At 67.0% G+C, this 17095-nt stretch overlaps 1 protein-coding gene across 1 annotated transcript in view; it reads right to left on the bottom strand.

The window, feature by feature from the left end:
• Positions 1–1542: 1542 nt before the first annotated feature.
• Positions 1543–17095, bottom strand: part of BAHCC1 (BAH domain and coiled-coil containing 1) — a 60774-nt gene continuing 45221 nt past the window's right edge. Inside the window, exons 11-27 of the mRNA XM_043585361.1 lie at positions 13735–13934; positions 13465–13601; positions 13010–13138; positions 10869–10986; positions 10096–10387; positions 9226–9408; positions 8832–9133; positions 8478–8585; positions 8213–8387; positions 8033–8147; positions 7856–7931; positions 7612–7720; positions 7256–7375; positions 6987–7163; positions 5642–6846; positions 4373–4609; positions 1543–3826 (exon numbers count right to left, since the gene is read on the bottom strand). Coding sequence (XP_043441296.1) covers positions 3614–3826; positions 4373–4609; positions 5642–6846; positions 6987–7163; positions 7256–7375; positions 7612–7720; positions 7856–7931; positions 8033–8147; positions 8213–8387; positions 8478–8585; positions 8832–9133; positions 9226–9408; positions 10096–10387; positions 10869–10986; positions 13010–13138; positions 13465–13601; positions 13735–13934 — 3896 coding nt within the window. The 3' untranslated portion in view covers positions 1543–3613. The remainder of the gene's footprint in view (positions 3827–4372; positions 4610–5641; positions 6847–6986; positions 7164–7255; positions 7376–7611; positions 7721–7855; positions 7932–8032; positions 8148–8212; positions 8388–8477; positions 8586–8831; positions 9134–9225; positions 9409–10095; positions 10388–10868; positions 10987–13009; positions 13139–13464; positions 13602–13734; positions 13935–17095) is intronic.

Raw genomic sequence — 17095 nt, 5'->3', positions numbered from 1 at the left:
TTCCTGCCGCCGCACGTAACCAAAGGTACTGGAGGCACTGAGGCTGGGGTCTCCTGAGCCTCTGGCCCCGCCCTGGCCCCTCCTCCCCCACCCACAGAGGCTCCCTAAGCCAGAACCCTAAGTTAGCAGGCTCCCCTTCCCCCAGAGCTGCCGCCCCCGTCCTATCAAGTCCCAGCACTCAGCCTGGTCTCTACGGTCTTCTCTGGGCCCTCTCTGTCCCTCTTCCTGATGCAGCCCTTGGGAGAGTTGGGGCCACGGGCTGCCACGGCTGGAACCTCGCCAACTGACCTGCATAAAGTGGGGCCTGATTCCCGGACTGAGTCTAGGGGTAGAATGTGCCCGCCTTCAGGCACAGCTGGCTCCGGGAGCGCAGACTGTTTGGTTTGGGGCCGCTCAGAACAGGTTTGCACCCCACCCCGGCTCTACACAGCCAGGGGCCTCCTGCTCAGGAACTCGGCTCGAATCTCCTCCGCCTGGTGGGCTCAGAAGAGTTCCTGGGCCTCTTCCATCCCGTCTCTGTGCTCAGGGCCCTGGCCGGGTCACACGGCCTTGAACCTTCTCCTGCACCCTGGAGAGGGGTCACGTTCCCTCTGCTCTCTCTGGCCAAGTTGGTCCAGCAGAGGAAACGAAAGGGGAGCAGGCTGTCAGCAGGGCCGGCCGAGGGCAGCCCCAGTGTGGTTGGTGGTTGTGTGTGTGTGTGTGCGTGCACCCAAGCACGCACGCTCATGTGGGAGTTACCCACAGAGGCGGGGGCAGGCGTCTGGGTCACGGCCCCGCTCCCCGCACTCACCTTCCTTCTGCGGATCTGCCCTAGTCTGAGTCCCTCACTGAGGTCTCTAATCCCAGCTGGGACCTCCCTCCCAGGGACCCTGAAGGTGGGGGGAGAACAGAGTGTGCCTCCTTTCCGGCTAGGTGGTAGGGTTCCGGAAAGACCTCAGGCCTGCAACCTCGGTGGGCAGGGCTGTCTCCAGCTAGGAGCTTGTTGGGGTGGCTTCCCTGCCCCAGAGGTGCCCCTCTTCCTGACACCCTCCAACCTGGGGACTTCAGCTCTCCATTTAGCAATCTGGAGCACTGTTTATTACCTCTCTACACAGTCATCAGCTGAGAAAATGTTTGCCGAACGAGTAACTTCACGCTCCCCTTGAGGAGGGTGTCTGCTCTCCGGTGTGCCGGCACCCCTCCCCCAGCTGGCCCTGTGCCTTGTGGGGGCTGGCCCTCCCTCCTCTCTTCTGGGGCGCCTGCCCTGGTCACGTGGACAGTCCGACTCAGCTCTGGTGAGACCTGTAAAGAGGGGAACCTACATCTTGGGGGGTCACGAAGGCCAAAGCCACCCCCGAAACTGGTAGCACGGTCCTGTCATGCGTGCGGGGCTCGGTGCCCAGGGGCTCCGCTCTGGCTAACGTGGGGACAGACCTGGCCCGGGCCTGGACGTGGGGCTTGGGCGTGTCCGCCGGGACCCGCGAGACTCCGGGGCCTCCAGGGAGTTGCCGCGCCAAGTGCACACGGGCGCCGAGGCACAGTTAGGATTCCGGACCACTGAACACCTGTACAATAGTTCATATATTTATTCTTAAGCAAGTTATCAATAAAAAATTTAATACTAAAATGCCTTTACATAGAGTTTGCTGTTCATAAAACCTTTGTGTTTTGTTTTTTTTTTTTGTTTGTTTGTTTTTAGTGTTTACATTGGAAAAAAAAAGATCCAACCATCTTAGTTTACACATTTACAATAGTCGTGCTTTGCCAGGTCTAACCACGGTTAGAGGGAGGGCCGCACCGCCCACACGCACAGATAGAGGGAGAGAGAAGAGGAAGAGAAGGCGGGGGAGGAGGGCAGAGGATCGACACGAGGGCCAAGAAAAAGGGTTTCCTTCGCTCGGTGCCTGGGGTTTGAACTTTGGCGGCTGGGCCGTCCCCACTCGGCGCCCTGGCACCGGGCAGGTCTTCTCCTCCGGGCAGCCTTCTGCTTCTCCAGCCGCGAGCAGGCCCTCGGGCACCGCCTCCCGGGTGACCGCCAGGAATGAAATATTGCACTCGTGCGGAGACAAAGGGGAGAATGGGGTGGGAGAGGTAGGCCGGGGCGCAGGGGACCCCCCCACCCCCTGCCCCTGCATTTCCCACGGAGCCGGGAGTGGGAGGTGGGGCCCGGATGGTTTCCTGGCTGAAAAGGAAGGGGGCGGAGAGGGGCCGGGTTGGGGTGCCGGGCACCTGCCGACACCCCACGTTTCCCGGGGACCTGGGCTGCAGGTCTGTGGTCACACAAAAACTCGTCCTAAGGAACAGTGACTAACGTGGGGGGCTTTCCTGGGGCTCCCAGTGGGTGTGGTGGCACACGAGGACATGTGGCCCTCAGTACGTTTCAGGGACAAGGGTGGTTGGGCCTCGTCTGGCTTGCCCTGTCTCTCTCTCGGCCACGGGAGAAGTGAAGAGGTGACAAGTGTTCTGAGGCTCCTGGGGTGGCGCCGAGAGTCTGGGCCACCCGTCCAGCACTGGGTGGAGGGGTGAGCGCCCCGGAGGGGTGCTCCCTGCACTTGGCTAGGGTGTGAGCTGGGGCGGGCAGGAGGGACCCCTGCTCGCTCCGCACCCCAGGCACCAACTGGTCATGCTGTCTGCCTTCCCAGTGGCCACAGAGAAGGCCCAGAAACCTCCACGTAAGTTGGTGGGGGCCGATCCCGTCCCTGCTCTGAGTGGAGGCTAGGCAAATTGGCCATCAAAACGGAAATCAGAAAGAACTTGGAATATTCAGGAAATAAAATGAAAACATCACTTTTTCGTATCGATACTTAAAAATATTTGTTCATTTTTGTTTCGTTTTTAACAGAGGTAAGATACATTTATGGCTGCTGTCACGATCCCGGGCTGGGGGACCCGCTGATCCTGATTTTTATCTCAGCTTCTGGAATCCCTTCTCTCCCCAGGGACCCTCACCATTGCCCTCCTCCCCTCCCCCGCCCCCCAATACGGTCTTCCTAGGAGGTGGATTAAAAGGAAATAAAGTCGAGTGTGACTTCCATCTCAGCCCCCGAGATGGGTGGTGTACCCGAGGGTCCCCCTCCTGTGGCCGCCCCCACCCTCAGCTGCCTCTGTCGCCACAGACGCCCCTGTCGGAACTCAGCCAGGCTGAGCAAAACAGTGCATTTTCAACGAAAACCCCCCAGAACAAAGCCTAGACACACACCCACACACACACGCACACGCACACACACACATGCACATACACCCTTGTCACGCGTGTGGGGAAAAAAATCCTTTTCCACTATTTTTTTCCATAAAACTTCCCGCAGAAATACAATATTTACATAGAGAAATAAATAGACAACACACCTGATTTCTGCTTTCCCTGGTGGGAGACAGTCGGAGGTACTAGGGAAAATATGGCTTGGATTCTAATCTCTCGGGAACGGCCGATGGGGATCCGGGGCGCCGGCTGGGCCGGCCCAGGCTGGACGACTCTCCGGACGGGACGGGCCGCACGCGGGAGCGCCCGCTCGCCAGGGACAGGGATGCGAAGCCGGCGCCCGCCGCGGGGTCGGGGGGTTGCATATTTGCTCCTGGCTGCGGCGTTGGGGCGGGGCGGGGGGGGGGCTCCCCGGCTCTGCCCACGCAGCCGGGCTCAACACAGGATGGGCGCCCCGTCGGCTGCCACCAGCCGGCCCGTGGTGGGGTCATAGGTGCCCGCCAGGTAGTAGAGGTCCCGCCGGTCCTGGTCCTGGCACTTCCGGCTCCGCGTCATTTGCTCGTACTGCTCCCGCCCCACGACCTGGCACTTGTGGGAGATGGTCTGCACGTCGTTCTCGTCCTCGTGGCAGGACTGGTACAGCGCGTTCTGCGGGGGGAGGGGGGGCGGGCAGGAGCGCTGGGACCGAGGCCTCGCGCCCCCAGGGGAGGGCTGCTCGGTCAGCCTGTGGACCGTGCCCACCGCCTGCAAACCTGGGCTCCTGCACACCAGAGGGCGGTGGGGGTGTGTTCCGGCTGGAGGTACGGGCCGTCGGGGGGCTGCGTGCCCCCCACGGTGAGACTAGCACCCCTTTCACGGGGAGCCATGGAGGCCAGGGAGGGACCCTGTGTCGTTTCCTGTGAGGCCCGGTGGTGGCCCTGGGCTGGGAGGCCCCGCGGTGTTGGGGACGGGGAGGGGGCGTTCACGAATGAGACCACTCCTCCCGTTTTGGCTGCCACCCCCCCCCCCCAGGTCTCCATTCCCCCAGGCCCCCTGCATGCCCCCCACCCGCCCCGGGCCCCCTTCAGGCTGCCCTGCCGCCCAGTCCTCCCAAGCTCCCCACTTGCCCCAGGGGCCCCCACAGGCTCCCCACCTGCCCTGAGCTCTCCTGCCCCAGGGCCCTACGGGGCACCGCCCCCTCCCCCATCCTCTCACCTTCCCGTCACTCTGCCGCTTCCCCAGCTTCGTCTCCTCCGGGTGGTAGAACCACTTGACCTTCACCACCATGTTACTGCCCCAGGACTCCCACATGCTCTCAATGCGGCCGATGTAGGGCAGGTTGGGCCGCCCGGCCGACAGGAAGACGGCACAGTCCCCGATGCGCAGCGTCTCCTTGCCCCGGACGATGGCCTTGTAGAACAGCTTCCTGGCTTTCCCCTTCATGCCCCGCCTCTGCAGGGACACAACCAGAGGCCGAGGGCAATGAGGGGGCCCAGGCGGCAGTCAGGACAGAATGACGGGGACACACACACAAGGGGAGGGAATACGCAGGAGGGACAGACGACACGTCGTGTGTGCGAGTGTGTGTGCACGGGCACCCCAGGTCCACGCGCGGCACTGTGGCGGCTGGAGGAAGGCCAGCACAGCCAGAGGTCCAGGACGAGGTGGCCACACCCAGACCTACCCTGCCCACCGGTCAGGATGTCAAGATCCAAAGTGACTATAAAGGAACAGTGGACCTGAGGCGGGGGTGGGGTGGGGAGAGAGCACGAGGCGTCCAGTGCACACACGTTTGCAAGGACAAAACGCCCCGGGCAACCGTACGTCCACACGTAGAGTGTTGGCAAAGAACAACGTTCGTGTCCATGCAACGAGGTGCTCGAGGTGCTCAAAACGCGCAGAGCTGCCTGTGTTGTTTACGGACACGGAAAGACGCGCAACCAAGTGGACCTGGCGCTCGAGAAACAAATCACAGGCTGGGGCGCCTGGGGCGGGGGGCTCAGTCGGCCGGGCGTCCGACTTCTGCTCAGGTCATGATCTCACGGTTCGTGGGTTTGAGCCCGGCGTCAGGCTCGGTACCGACAGCTCGGGGCCTGGAGCCTGCTTCGGATTCTGTGTCTCCCTCTCTCTAACCCTCTCCAGCTCACCCCTCTGTCTCTCTCTCTCTCAAAGATAAACATTAAAAACAACAATAACAAAACCAGGCTGTCTGCCCCAGTGCAAACATCCTGTACACGATCTTACAGGCAGAGACAAGGACTTGGAGGGGACATAGTGGCTGTGGTCATCTGCCTTGTCCCGTCAGGTGGCAAGGTTTCCTCTTTCCTCGTTTTCCTTTGATTTTCTTTCTTTTTGTTTGGTCGACATTAAATACGCCAACCCAAAGAAAGAAGCGAGAGAGGGAGCAGGCCGGCCTCCTGGGCACCAGGGGCTCCTCGAGGCCCTCCCCCTCCCCCTCCCCGGCTGGGAGACGGGCCCACCTACCTGCGTGGGGTTCCCCGACCACTTCCAGAGCTGCCGGGCAGGCAGGAAGGCTGAGATCTTTGGCCGGTTTTCCACGGAGGGCAGCCGCTGCCTCCGGGAAAGCTCTTTGGCTTTGGAGAAGCTCAGGGCCTCCTTGCGCTTGAGCTTGGACTTGCCGCCGCTCGGGCCGGTGCCCGCGCCCCCGCCGGCCACCGCGGCCCTGGACAGGAAGCAGCGCTGCGCATGCGCGTGCGCGTGGGGCCCGCCCCCCTTGGAGCGCAAGGCCTCGGGCTGGGCCAGGAGGGCGGGCACGGGGTGGGTGAGGCAGGTCTGCAGGAGCAGCGCCGGGTCCTCGTCGTCCGAGCTGTAGGACGAGCCCTCGTCGTCCGAGGAGCAGAGGCTGGAGGTGGACAGGGAGCCCGAGGAGGAGGAGGTGGTGGAGCCTGAGGAGGAGGACGACACGGACAGGCGGGCGAGGAAGCGGGAGGGCACGCCGGGGGCCAGCCCGGGCCCGTCCTCCTCGTCGTCCGAGTAGGAGCTGTGACAGTCGCTGTCGCAAGGCAGCGGGAACTCGGCCTGGCCCGCGAACTTGCGCAGCGCCAGCCCCATGGGCAGCGGGTGCACGGGCGCCCGCCCCTTCCTGTCCTTGCCCACGAGGGCCGGGTGCGCGTAGCTGGGGCTGGGCAGGGGCCGCCCCAGCTTGGGCCCGAGGTCCTTGTCACCCATGAGCAGCGCCTTGCAGTTCTTGTTCTTGGGGGAGGTCACGCCCTCGTGGTCCAGCTTGACCAGGAACTCGCCGCCCGCCCGCCGCCGCGCGCCCTTCTCGGCCTCTGCCCGCTCGGCCTTCTTGGCCCGCAGCAGCTTGTGGGCGCCCCCGGGCAGGCCCGGCCCGGCCCCGCCGACGAAGGGCGCGTACGAGCTGGCCAGGCTGCTGAAGGAGTCGGCCCGGAAACCGTTGCCGAACACGGGCGCGGCCACGCTGTGCACGGGGAACAGCGCCTCCCGGGCCCGCAGCTTCTTCGCGCTGCCGTTGAGCTGGAAGAGATTCTGCAGCACGCCGGGCCCCTTGCCGCCCGCCGCGGCCGCCGCCGCCTTCCGCTTTGTCTGCGCCACCGCCGACCAGCTCAGCAGCGGGCTGCCCCGGCGGCCCAGGAAGTGGTCCGAGGCCCCGGCGGCGGGGGCGGCGGGCGGGGGCTTGGCGCCTGAGGTCAGGAGCTCCGCTTTGCCTGGGGGGAGGCCGGGTAGAGTCAGGGGGCACCCCCCCCACCCCGGGCTCCACCCTCCCCCTCCCCGGCCCCGTGCCTCCCGGTCCCCCACACCCGGAGGGGGACCCCCACGCCAGGGTTCTGGGTGGTCCCACGAGTACCAGCTTTGTCTTTGCCGACGGATTTCTTCCCCGGGGGCTTGGAGGCTTCGGGGCCTTCGTGCGCCTTGGGAGACAGGCTGGGGGCGGGGGTCTCGCCGGGGGGAGGGGCCTCGAAGGAGGCTTTCTTGGTCCTCCGGCAGCTGCCGGACACCAGCAGGGCGGGCGAGGGCTCGGTGCCTGCGGAGCGGACGCGAGGCCTCAGCGCTGGGCCTCCAGACCCGGGCGCTGGCTCCGCAGGGAGGCCCCACCCCCGCGGCCCCGGCACTCACACTGGATTTTGAAGTCCGGAGGCAGCAGCCTGATGTTGGAGACGGCGATGTGGCCGGTGTCCCCGTCATCAAACTCCACGACCACGGAGTCCAGGTCCCCTTCCTCGTCACTGCAGGCACCTGGGGACGAGGGCCCCGTCACGGTCGACCTTGGCGCCACCCCAGCAGCCAGGAAACAGACGGCCCACCCCCCCTCGCCGCCTCCCGCGGCCCGGCCTGAGCAGCCACAGCACCACCGTCCATCACCCCCGCCTGGGGCACTGCCCGCTCACCCACCTGCCCGCCCCCGGGGGCTCCACATCCCCTGCCTGGATGGGGGGCTGCTGGCGGCCTCGTGGGGAATTCGGGGGTCTTACCTCGGACCACGTTGCCTGGATACAGGCAACGTGACTTCTGGCTCCAGTAGGCACAGACCCTCGTGCCGGGTGGGAGGTAGCGGCTGGACTGTGGCCGGACATCCAGCACCTGGAGGACCGGTGGGCGGGGGGGGGGGCGTGAGTGGGTGGGGGAGGGGCTGCGGGGGAGGGGGGCCCAGGAGGGGCGGGTGCAGCCAGGCCCACCTCCCCGGGGCGGCGGGTCCAATGGGGGCCGTCCCCTCACCGCCTCCTGCAGCAGCTGCTCCAGCGAGTAGATCCTCTGCCTGTTGCCTCTCTCGCCCTCGATGACGATGCTGTAGCTGAGGGGCGAGGGGGGCGTGGAGCGTGAGAGGGGCCCGCCGGCCGCGCCGCCCACCCTGGCCCAGGCCCGCCGCCCTCCCTCCCCGCACCCGGGCCTCACATGTCGGGGGGCTGCAGGGTCCTGACGCTGCCCGCGTACAGCAGACTGTCCTCCTTGGGAATGAGCACGGGCAGCCCGTCCTGCAGATCCTCCTTGTGGATGGTGCACGAGCCAGCTGAGGGGACAGGCTGTCAGCGCCGGCCCCGCCCCCACCCCCGGGGCCGCCTCCCGGCCACTCACCCAGGGCGGCGCTCTGCTCCGCGCTCAGAGGACCGCTGGCCCCAGCGGGCTCTTCCTCCGCTTCGTCCTCCTCCTCTTCCTCCTCCTCCTCCTCAAAGCTGCCGTTGTCGTCAAATGCAAAGTCGTCTTCCACAGCAAAGCTCTCCAGCAGCCGACTCACTGCCCGGCCCTTGCCCTGGGGGGCCAGAGGGGTCAACTCCCTCTGGAGGTGGGGGCGGGAGAGGTTTGCAACCCCGACTGGGCGCCCGGAGGGTGGGGACGCTACCTGCTTGCCGACAGCCTTGCTTTTCACCTTGCCCACCTTCCTGCCCTTCCCCAGGATGGCCTTGGCGTTGCGTGGCGACAGGGCGATGGACAGGGCCCCGTTCTTCCGCTGTTCGGGGCGGGAGGGAAGGAACCGCGGTGAGGGGGGCTCCAGCCTCCCTGCTCACAGCCACCGCCGGGCGTGGTGCAGGCTGACCCGGAGTGTGAGTTCAGGGGTGCGGGGCAGGATCACCCCCGGGCGGGCCACATGAGCGGGCAAGGGGGACAGGGTGGGAGCTCCTTCTGTATCTGACGCCCGCCCACGGAGCCCAGGCCGGCCGGGGTGCCCCGTAGCAGGGGTGCCCGCAGAGCCTACCCGCAGTCCCGGCTGGAGGATTGTGCTCTTGCGTGTGGCCCTCTTGAGGCGCTCGCTGGCCAGCTTGCTGCCCTCCTCACGGCAGGTGAAGGCGCGGGCGGGGCTGAAGAGGGTGTCCCTGCTGGGGGTGGTCCCCGGCTCCGCCCGCAGGCCACCTTTGGCCTTGCCCTTGGTTTTCTTTTTGCCTGGTGCGCCTGGGGGCCTGCGTCCTGGGGCCCGCTCCAGCTTGGTGCCCACCTTGGCCTTCACCGTGCGCCTCTTGACCTTGACCTCGCTCTCTGGGCTGGACAGGCGGCAGGCCCCTGTGCGGGGAGAGGGCGGCCGTCACAGGCGTCCCGGGTGCTGGGCCCCCAGCCGCCAGGCTGGCCCCAGCCCGCCCTGGCCTCCTCGTTACCTAGTAAGCCCTGCCTCTCCTTCTTCTTCTTGGCCTTCTGGTTGGCCTCCATCTTGACCACGGAGGAGGGTGAGGGCCCCAGCACGGACACACTGGCCCCCCCATGCAGCGCCAGCCCGGGCTCCTTGGGGGGTGCCTCTGTCCCCAAGAAATCTATGCCGTTCTCGCTGTCATAGCCGGCGCCTGGGGAAGGCAGAGCGTCCAGATGACTTGTGTCACAGCCACGCCATTTTGGGGGCGGGGGATCTGTTCATCTGCGTGCACGTGGATGGGCTGGGGGGCGGGGGTGGGGAGGGGCAGGCACCTAGGCTGGCCTCCTGGTGAGGGTGTGTGGACGAGCACGGGTGAGGGGAGGAGCCCCTCTCTGACCTTCCTTTCCCTGTCTCTATTTTCCTTTCTTACGCCCTGGGCAGTGGGGCGCCAGCCCGCGGGCCTGGGGATCCCCCTCCTCAGGGCAGCTCCGGCCCCTTACTGCCCTCCTGCTTCCTGCTTCCTCTCGCCCTCCCTTTGTTCTCAGGCGCGAGCCGGGTGCAGGCGGGGCGAGGCCTGGTGGGGAGGAAGCACCTAGTTCTCCAGGCTCCTGTCTCTGGACACGTGTGCCTGCTGGAGGCCAGATAACCCCTCCAGATCAGCCTGCAGGAAAGCCGCCTCCAGCCGGCAGAGGGGCTATTTTTAGCCCCCTTTCCGGGATGTATCCAGAGGCCTCTTTCTTTCCCGTGGCTCTCGTGGCCCCACAGGGAGCCGCAGGGCAGGGTCTCCTTCCCCGGCTGCCCCAGCGGGGAGGCTGTCCCCGGGTCCCCCACACTCCACAAGCCGCCACCTGGCTCTGATGGCCGTCTGGGCCCGGCTGCGGCCCTCGGACCCACTTGCCTGCCTCGTGTGCCGGGGCCACCGCCGACTGGGCTGGGAACTTGGGCGTCTCCCTGCTGCCGCCACCGCCATCCGGCTGCGTGTGCCGGGCGGCCCCCGGCACCTTGGTGCTCTTGGCTCTGGACAGCTTCTTCCGGATGCGTCCCCCCGGGGCGGCCTCCTTCCGCCTGAAGGGGCTGAGGCCGGCAGGCAGCCCCTTGCTCTTCACTTTCGGCTTCAGCTGGGCCACCTTGTGGGCCATGGCAGACGCCAGCTCGCCCTGACCGCTGCTTCTCTTGCACCGGACCTTTTCCTGTGAACGGGAAGGCGGTGGCTGCGCTCAGCCCTGCGGCCTTCAGCCTGCCCTCAGCCAGCGCCGGCTCACAAGTGGCACTTCCTCGGCCCCCGTCCTGTGAAGGGGCCCGGGGGCACGGGGCTCGGCCACTGGAGCCCAGCACCCCTATCCCCCGCTCCACGGCACCTCCCAGACCGCCCACCCTACTTGAGCTTGGGGGACGGACGTCGAGGGCCCGGGTGTCTGTTCTGGGAGGGCCGGGCGAGGTGACAACATGCTCAGGTGGGGTGACAGCTGCCTCCAGGCCACCCACTGCACACGGGGTGCACCTGACACTGGGTTCGCTACTGAAGACTCCGTGACCTAGAACACCGTGCACTTTTTCTTTCTGCTGGAGTGAACAGCGCCAGCCCCAGTCACACCTGCAGGCCCAGGGCCGGCCTCTGCCGTGAGGCTCACCGAGCCCCAGAGCCCAGGGCGAGGCCGCTGCAGTGCTCACCGCAGAGGCCGGCTGCAGGCCCACGTAGACGCTGCTCTCCAGTCGGCTTTGCTTCCTCGCAGGCTCCTCGCCACCCCGCAGCTCAGCACACAGCAGGCTCAGGCTGGACCGCACCGCCCTGGGGGCATGGGGGCGCAGGTGGGCATGGGCCAGCTGCAGGCACGCCTCGGCACCCTGGCCCCGTCCTGGCTCTGCCCTTTCCCGAACGAGGCTGCGCTCCTGTGCCGGGCTCCTTGGAGCACGCGCCGTGCTGCCAGGCGGCCCGGAGGCCGAGCCAGTGCTGAGCCCCAGCCGCCCGCCTGCCGGCCGGTCCTCTCGCTGACTGGGGAGGGGCGGCCTAAAGCTCAGGGGCCGGGGCTCTGTGGCCAGCTGGACCACTGTGTGTCCCAGCTGTGGCCTCAGTCTTCACACCTGGGAAACAGGGACGGGAACTATTATGGCTCTCTGCAAGGGTGGGGGAGGTCGGTCCCGGTCCCAGGACTGGCCCTCGGTGAGTGCCAAGGCCAGTGGCCACCACGGTTTGGAACAAGGACGGTGTTAGAGAGGCTCCTGAGAATGGGGTCCCCTGCCTCCCTCTCCACCACTGCCAGAAAGAGGTCGGGGCACAGTGGCCAGAGACACTCCTGTCCAGGGTCTGCCTCCCAGCCTCCTGGGACCCTGACTGCTGGGCTCAGACACTTGCTCTTAATTCTAATTCTTGAGGGAGGGGAGCCTGAACCCCAGCACCCACATCCCGGGGGGGGGGCCTGGGAGTCTACTGACACCAAGTCTCGGTTTCCCCATGTCCCACAGGTGTGGGTGGGGCTGGGCCTGTCACCTGCCCCCTCCCCCACTCACACGGTGTTAATGAAAATGAGTCACAGACGGAGCCTGAGAACCCTGGCTTTGTGGGGACAGACATCACCTTTCACCTTCCCGCCCAGAGAGGGGACCAGGCAGGAAGCCGGCTGTGCAGTGAGGCTGCCCCCACCCCCCACCCCCCCAACCTTCCACTTCCTGCCTGGTCCCAGCTGTGGGCAACCACCGCAGGGCACGGCCCGCGGCGAGGGAGAGCCCGGGATTCAGGAGGGAGCCGGATCCTTGAGGAGGGTGGGCCCTGGACTGTGCGTCCTTCCTTGTCCTGAGGCTGCTACCCTCCAGCCAGGGCCGGGCTTCGTGGGTCGGTGGAGGAAGTGTTGTAACGCCAAGTACCAGGCCGGGATTTCCGGGGCCGGGGGCCTGAGGGCAGCTCGGGGCAGCCTCGCCAGGACTCCCTGACGCAGCCACTGGCCAGACTCCGGCCTCGGTGGGCCCTACCTTGGCCAGAGGCCCCGACAGCGCTGGCTGGTTCTCAAAGGGAGAGCCTGGGAGTCCCCTGGCTGGGGACACCTGGGCAGCGGGGGGAGGGGCAGCTCGGGGAGACGCCCCCCCGCCCCCCAGCCATATGGCCTATCCCCGCCACCGCCCACAGGCGATGCGAACCCCCCTCCCTGTAACCTTCTCTGCATTTGCTAATGTTTTGTGACATAAAGCCCTGAGATTAATTTTTTGCCTCTGTCTTAATTGAAGGAACCATTTAGTGCCGATTTAACTATTATTACCAAATCATCAGGATTGATGCAGCGCGCACGCAGGCTCGCCAATCGCGTTTGGAGCAGCTCGTTGGATTTATGCAAATAGGTCTGCCGGGAGAGGCAATTTGTAGCCGGGAAGGACAATTATGCCCGGCCCGGGAGCGTGCCAACGAGTGCGCCGGGCGGGTAATGGATAATAACACTGCGCCGACAGCGTGCGCAGCACCGCAGCGTGACCAACGGCGTTACACGGTGCAGACAGAGAGGCTTTTCCGCAACGCCGCCTGGCACCCGAGGGGGCCGGGCGCGGGCAGGGGTGATGCCACGGCCAGGTGTGTGGAGCTGGTGTGGCCACGCACCGGGCCCAGCGTGGGGCAGAGGGAAGGGGAGAGGTCTGCAGCGGGCTCTGTCCGGAGCTACAGCTCTGGGAGAGGGGAGCTGGGTCCTCACGGGAGCTTGAAGGCGGGCGGGGGGGGGGGCCAGCAGCGTGCGGACAGGGGCGTCGAGGGCACCCTGGGCCCACCCCAGCCCCGCCACACGCACCCCCAGCCCGGGGCACCCCACGGCGGCCCACGCACCGGGACTTACTTGACTTTCTTGCCGTCGCCCCTGGGGAGCTGGCCCCCAGGACGCAGGGCGGGCAGCAAGCTGGGGTACTTGCGCTTCCTCGGCCGGCCGGGCCCCCGCCTCGCGGGGCTGCGCGAGCTCTCCTCTCTCCTGCAGGCCACGGGGGTGGGGGGTGCTCAGAGGCTTGCACCCACCCTGGCCCCCCTGACAGGGGTTCAGCAGAGGGCACTGGCCTCGGAGGGCTGCAGGGGCAGGGCAGGCCCCCCCGACACTCGGGGAGCTGGGTCTTCCTCCCACGGCCTCCGGGGGCCATCCTGGACGCCAGCCTCCAGCCCAGCTCAGCCCGGGCGTGGCGTGCGTGGGGTGGCTCCCTGACCCCGAGGTGGTGGTCCCGGGCCCGCACGGCAACCCCCCCCCCCCCCCCCCCGCCCCTGCCGCGCGCGCCCCGCCCGCCCGGCTGCCGCCCGGGGCCCTACTCGTGGTCGTGTCTGCGCTGGAGGCGAGCCAGCTCCCGCTGCTTCTCCTTGTAGCGCCGCTGCAGCTCTGCCAGCTGGACGCGCATCTCCACCTCCTGCGTGTCCAGCCGGTCGATGGCGGCCTTCAGGGGGCAGACCTGGTGGGCAGGGGCGCAGGGGCCTGTGAGCCCAGGCGACGCCCCACGGCGGGGGCGGCCGGCGTGGGTGCTCGGGGTGCCCCTTGGGTTGTAGCACCGGGGGCGACCGGGCCCCCCCCTCCCCCCCACTCACAGGCTTGGTCTTGGGGGTCCAGGTGTCCTTCCGTTGCAGAATCTGCATGCGGGGGGTGAGTGTGGGAGCCCTGCAGGGGTCGGCGGCGGGGGGCTGGGCAGAGGAGGAGGGGCTGTCCAGGCTAGCGGCCTCCACCAGGGACCAGGCTGAGGCCAGCGTGGCCAGGCGCTGCAGGTCGAATGCCAGCACGTCCTTTTCCTCTGCGGGGGACACGAGGGTCAGTGTGTGTGCGGCAGGCGGGCACGTACCGCCCCTCACAGGGTCTCTTGTTGTCCGCCTGCATCTTGGTATGGCCCAGACCCTCCCGGCTCCCCCAGCCACGAGGACCGAGGACCAAGGACCAGGGTGAGGTGGTGGGAAACAGTGAGATGGGCACAGGGTCAGGCACCGAGCACCCTGCCTCAGCTCCGGGGAGAGGAGAAGTCCCCCCTGGCTACTGTGGGCCAGGCCAGTTGGGGAAGCGCCCAATCCATCCGATAGAGGCTTGTGGCTTATTCGGCCTCAACAGAAAGTGCCCGTGCGTTTCCTGCCCCTCCCAGATTCATGAAGAGTGGGGTGAGAGGAACGGCCCAGTGCAGGGTCCGAGCTGAGCCAGTGGAGGGCAGCGTCCATCCAGGGGTGAGGCCTGGAGCGGAGACTCGGGACGGGGCAGGGTGGCGGCGGAGGTGGGGAGTCGGGCCCCCGTGGGCAGGCTGTTCCCACGAGGAGCCACAGCCAGGGCAGGGGAGCCGGCCAGGGGGAGCCCTGCGGGCTCAGACGGCTGCTGGGGCTAAAGCCGTCCACGGGCAGTTGTGCTTTTCAGGACTACAGGACATACAGCTCCTCCGAGGTGGCCGGGGAGCAGCGATACCCCAGTGGCAATGAGCACATCTAACACCCTGAGCGTGGCTTCTAATTCCACCTCCCAGGAAAGGAGCCTGGCTCCTGGGAGAAATGGCTGTTTCCAGGGGCAGGGGCGGTGTGTGGTGAGCCAGGAACACCGGAGGTGCTCAGAAGGTGAGGGGGACACGGCGGCGGGCACATGGGCCAGCTGCAGGGGCCGAATCTGACACAGCTCCAATCCTCCGGTTAAATAGTGAGCGTGCAGATTACAACCGGCCAAAGAGAGTAAGAATCCGCGAGGCACCCTGCCACAAACAGGTGAAATGCACGGAGAGAATGAGTGAAGAGGCAGGGAGAACTGCTTCCAAGCACCTCCCTGCGACACACTCGTTAACCGCAAAGGGGGGACGCGGCCATCAGGGTGGGACAAGGCGGCGAGGCGGGTGCCAGGAGCTGAAACTTCTGGACGCCGGTTCTGAGCTGAGGCCACAGGAGGCTGTGTTGGGTGGCCCCGGAGCGGGAGGCTAAGGGGCTCTCTCCTCCTAGGCCTGGGCGGGGGTGGAGGTGGGGTGTGGGGGGGTTGGAGACGAGGCGGGGAGGGCTTTTCTTGGCTTCAAACAACACCCTGCAAAGCCCTGCAGCCCTGGGGGCTGTGGAGAGAGAGACAGCCCCACCCCATGCCCTGGGGTGTCTCTAACTCCTGTCCCTGGAAGGGCCTGGGGCCAGGCTACCCAGACAAGCCGCAGCTTTGCAGACCTGGATCTCAGGCTCACTCAGGAAAAAAGGGGCATCCACACTCGGGGACAGACAGGGCCTGGGCTCCCCAAACATCCAGGGTGGAAGGGAGGCTCAGGTGGCTCTCCAAGGGCGGGATGTTCTGGTGTCTCAGGGCTGGGCTCCTGGGTACAGACCTCCCCATCCAAGGCCAGGCAGGCACAGGGTCTGACTCCCCGCCCTTCTCCCACCCCAGGGCTCAGTCTGGGGCTCAAGTCCCTGCATCTGGTGCGGCGGTCTGAGGGCCAGGCAGTGCCCCCACTGAGCCCCCCCCCCCCCAACTTGAGCCCAGGTGGGGGCAGGCCAAGGGTCCTGCAGCTGAGGTCTTCTGGGTGGGGCTGAGAGGCTCTGAGCACCCAGGGTCAGTGAGGTTGCCCATGAGCAAATGGCCTGGGGTTTGAACTCCCGCCCCACCAGGGGCCTTCCACCAAATCCCGTGCCCGGCCTGGAGGGGGTTCAGGGGGTCCCTTCTGGGGAGGAAGGGACAGGAGGCTCTGCTGTCCCTCGGGACCCCTGCTTCTGGGACATACTTCTCCCACTTTCTCCCCCTGTGAATCCTGCTGCTCATCTGAGATCACAGCCAATCTCCTAATTCATTTCAGGCAAGGCGGTCATTGTGCTCATAGGGAACAGCTCTGGATCTGAGAATGCACAGACTGGCCAGTTAACTGGGACAGAGGACAGGATGGGGCCTGGGTGCTCCAAGAGGGGAGGGTGGGGGCCGGGGGATCCAGGAGGGGAGGGTGGGGGCCGGGGGATCCAGGAGGGGAGGGTGGGGCCTGGGGGTTCCAGGAGGGGAGGGTGGGGGCCTGGGTGCTCCAAGAGGGGAGGGTGGGGGCCTGGGGGTTCCAGGAGGGGAGGGTGGGGGCCTGGGGGCTCCAGGAGGGGAGGGTGAGGGCCGGGAGGTTCCAGGAGGGGAGGGTGGGGGCCTGAGTGCTCCAGGAGGGGAGGGTGGGGGTCTGGGGGTTCCAGGAAGGGAGGGTTGGGGCCTGAGTGCTCCAGGAGGGGAGGGTGGGGGCCTGGGTGCTCCAAGAGGGGAGGGTGGGGGCCTGGGGGTTCCAGGAGGGGAGGGTGGGGGCCTGGGGGCTCCAGGAGGGGAGGGTGGGGGCCGGGGGGTTCCAGGAGGGGAGGGTGGGGGCCTGAGTGCTCCAGGAGGGGAGGGTGGGGGCCTGGGTGCTCCAAGAGGGGAGGGTGGGGCCGGGGGGTTCCAGGAGGGGAGGGTGGGGGCCTGGGGGCTCCAGGAGGGGAGGGTGAGGGCCGGGGGGTTCCAGGAGGGGAGGGTGGGGGCCTGAGTGCTCCAGGAGGGGAGGGTGGGGGCCTGGGTGCTCCAAGAGGGGAGGGTGGGGGCCTGGGGGGTTCCAGGAGGGGAGGGTGAGGGCCGGGGGGTTCCAGGAGGGGAGGGTGAGGGCCGGGGGGTTCCAGGAGGGGAGTGTGGGGGCCTGAGTGCTCCAGGAGGGGACGGTGAGGGTCTGGGAGTTCCAGGAGGGGAGGGTTGGGGTCTGGGGGTTCCAGGAAGGGAGGGTGGGGGCCTGAGTGCTCCAGGAGGGGAGGGTGGGGGCCTGGGTGCTCCAAGAGGGGAGGGTGGGGGCCTGGGGGGTTCCAGGAGGGGAGGGTGAGGGCCGGGGGGTTCCAGGAGGGGAGGGTGAGGGCCTGGGGGTTCCAGGAGGGGAGGGTGGGGGCCTGGGTGCTCCAAGAGGGGAGGGTGGGGGCCTGGGGGGTTCCAGGAGGGGAGGGTGAGGGCCGGGGGGTTCCAGGAGGGGAGGGT

This window comes from Prionailurus bengalensis, chromosome E1 (genome assembly GCF_016509475.1).
Source record: "Prionailurus bengalensis isolate Pbe53 chromosome E1, Fcat_Pben_1.1_paternal_pri, whole genome shotgun sequence".
NCBI lineage: Eukaryota > Metazoa > Chordata > Mammalia > Carnivora > Felidae > Prionailurus > Prionailurus bengalensis.
This window is presented reverse-complemented; position numbering and strand designations above follow the sequence as displayed.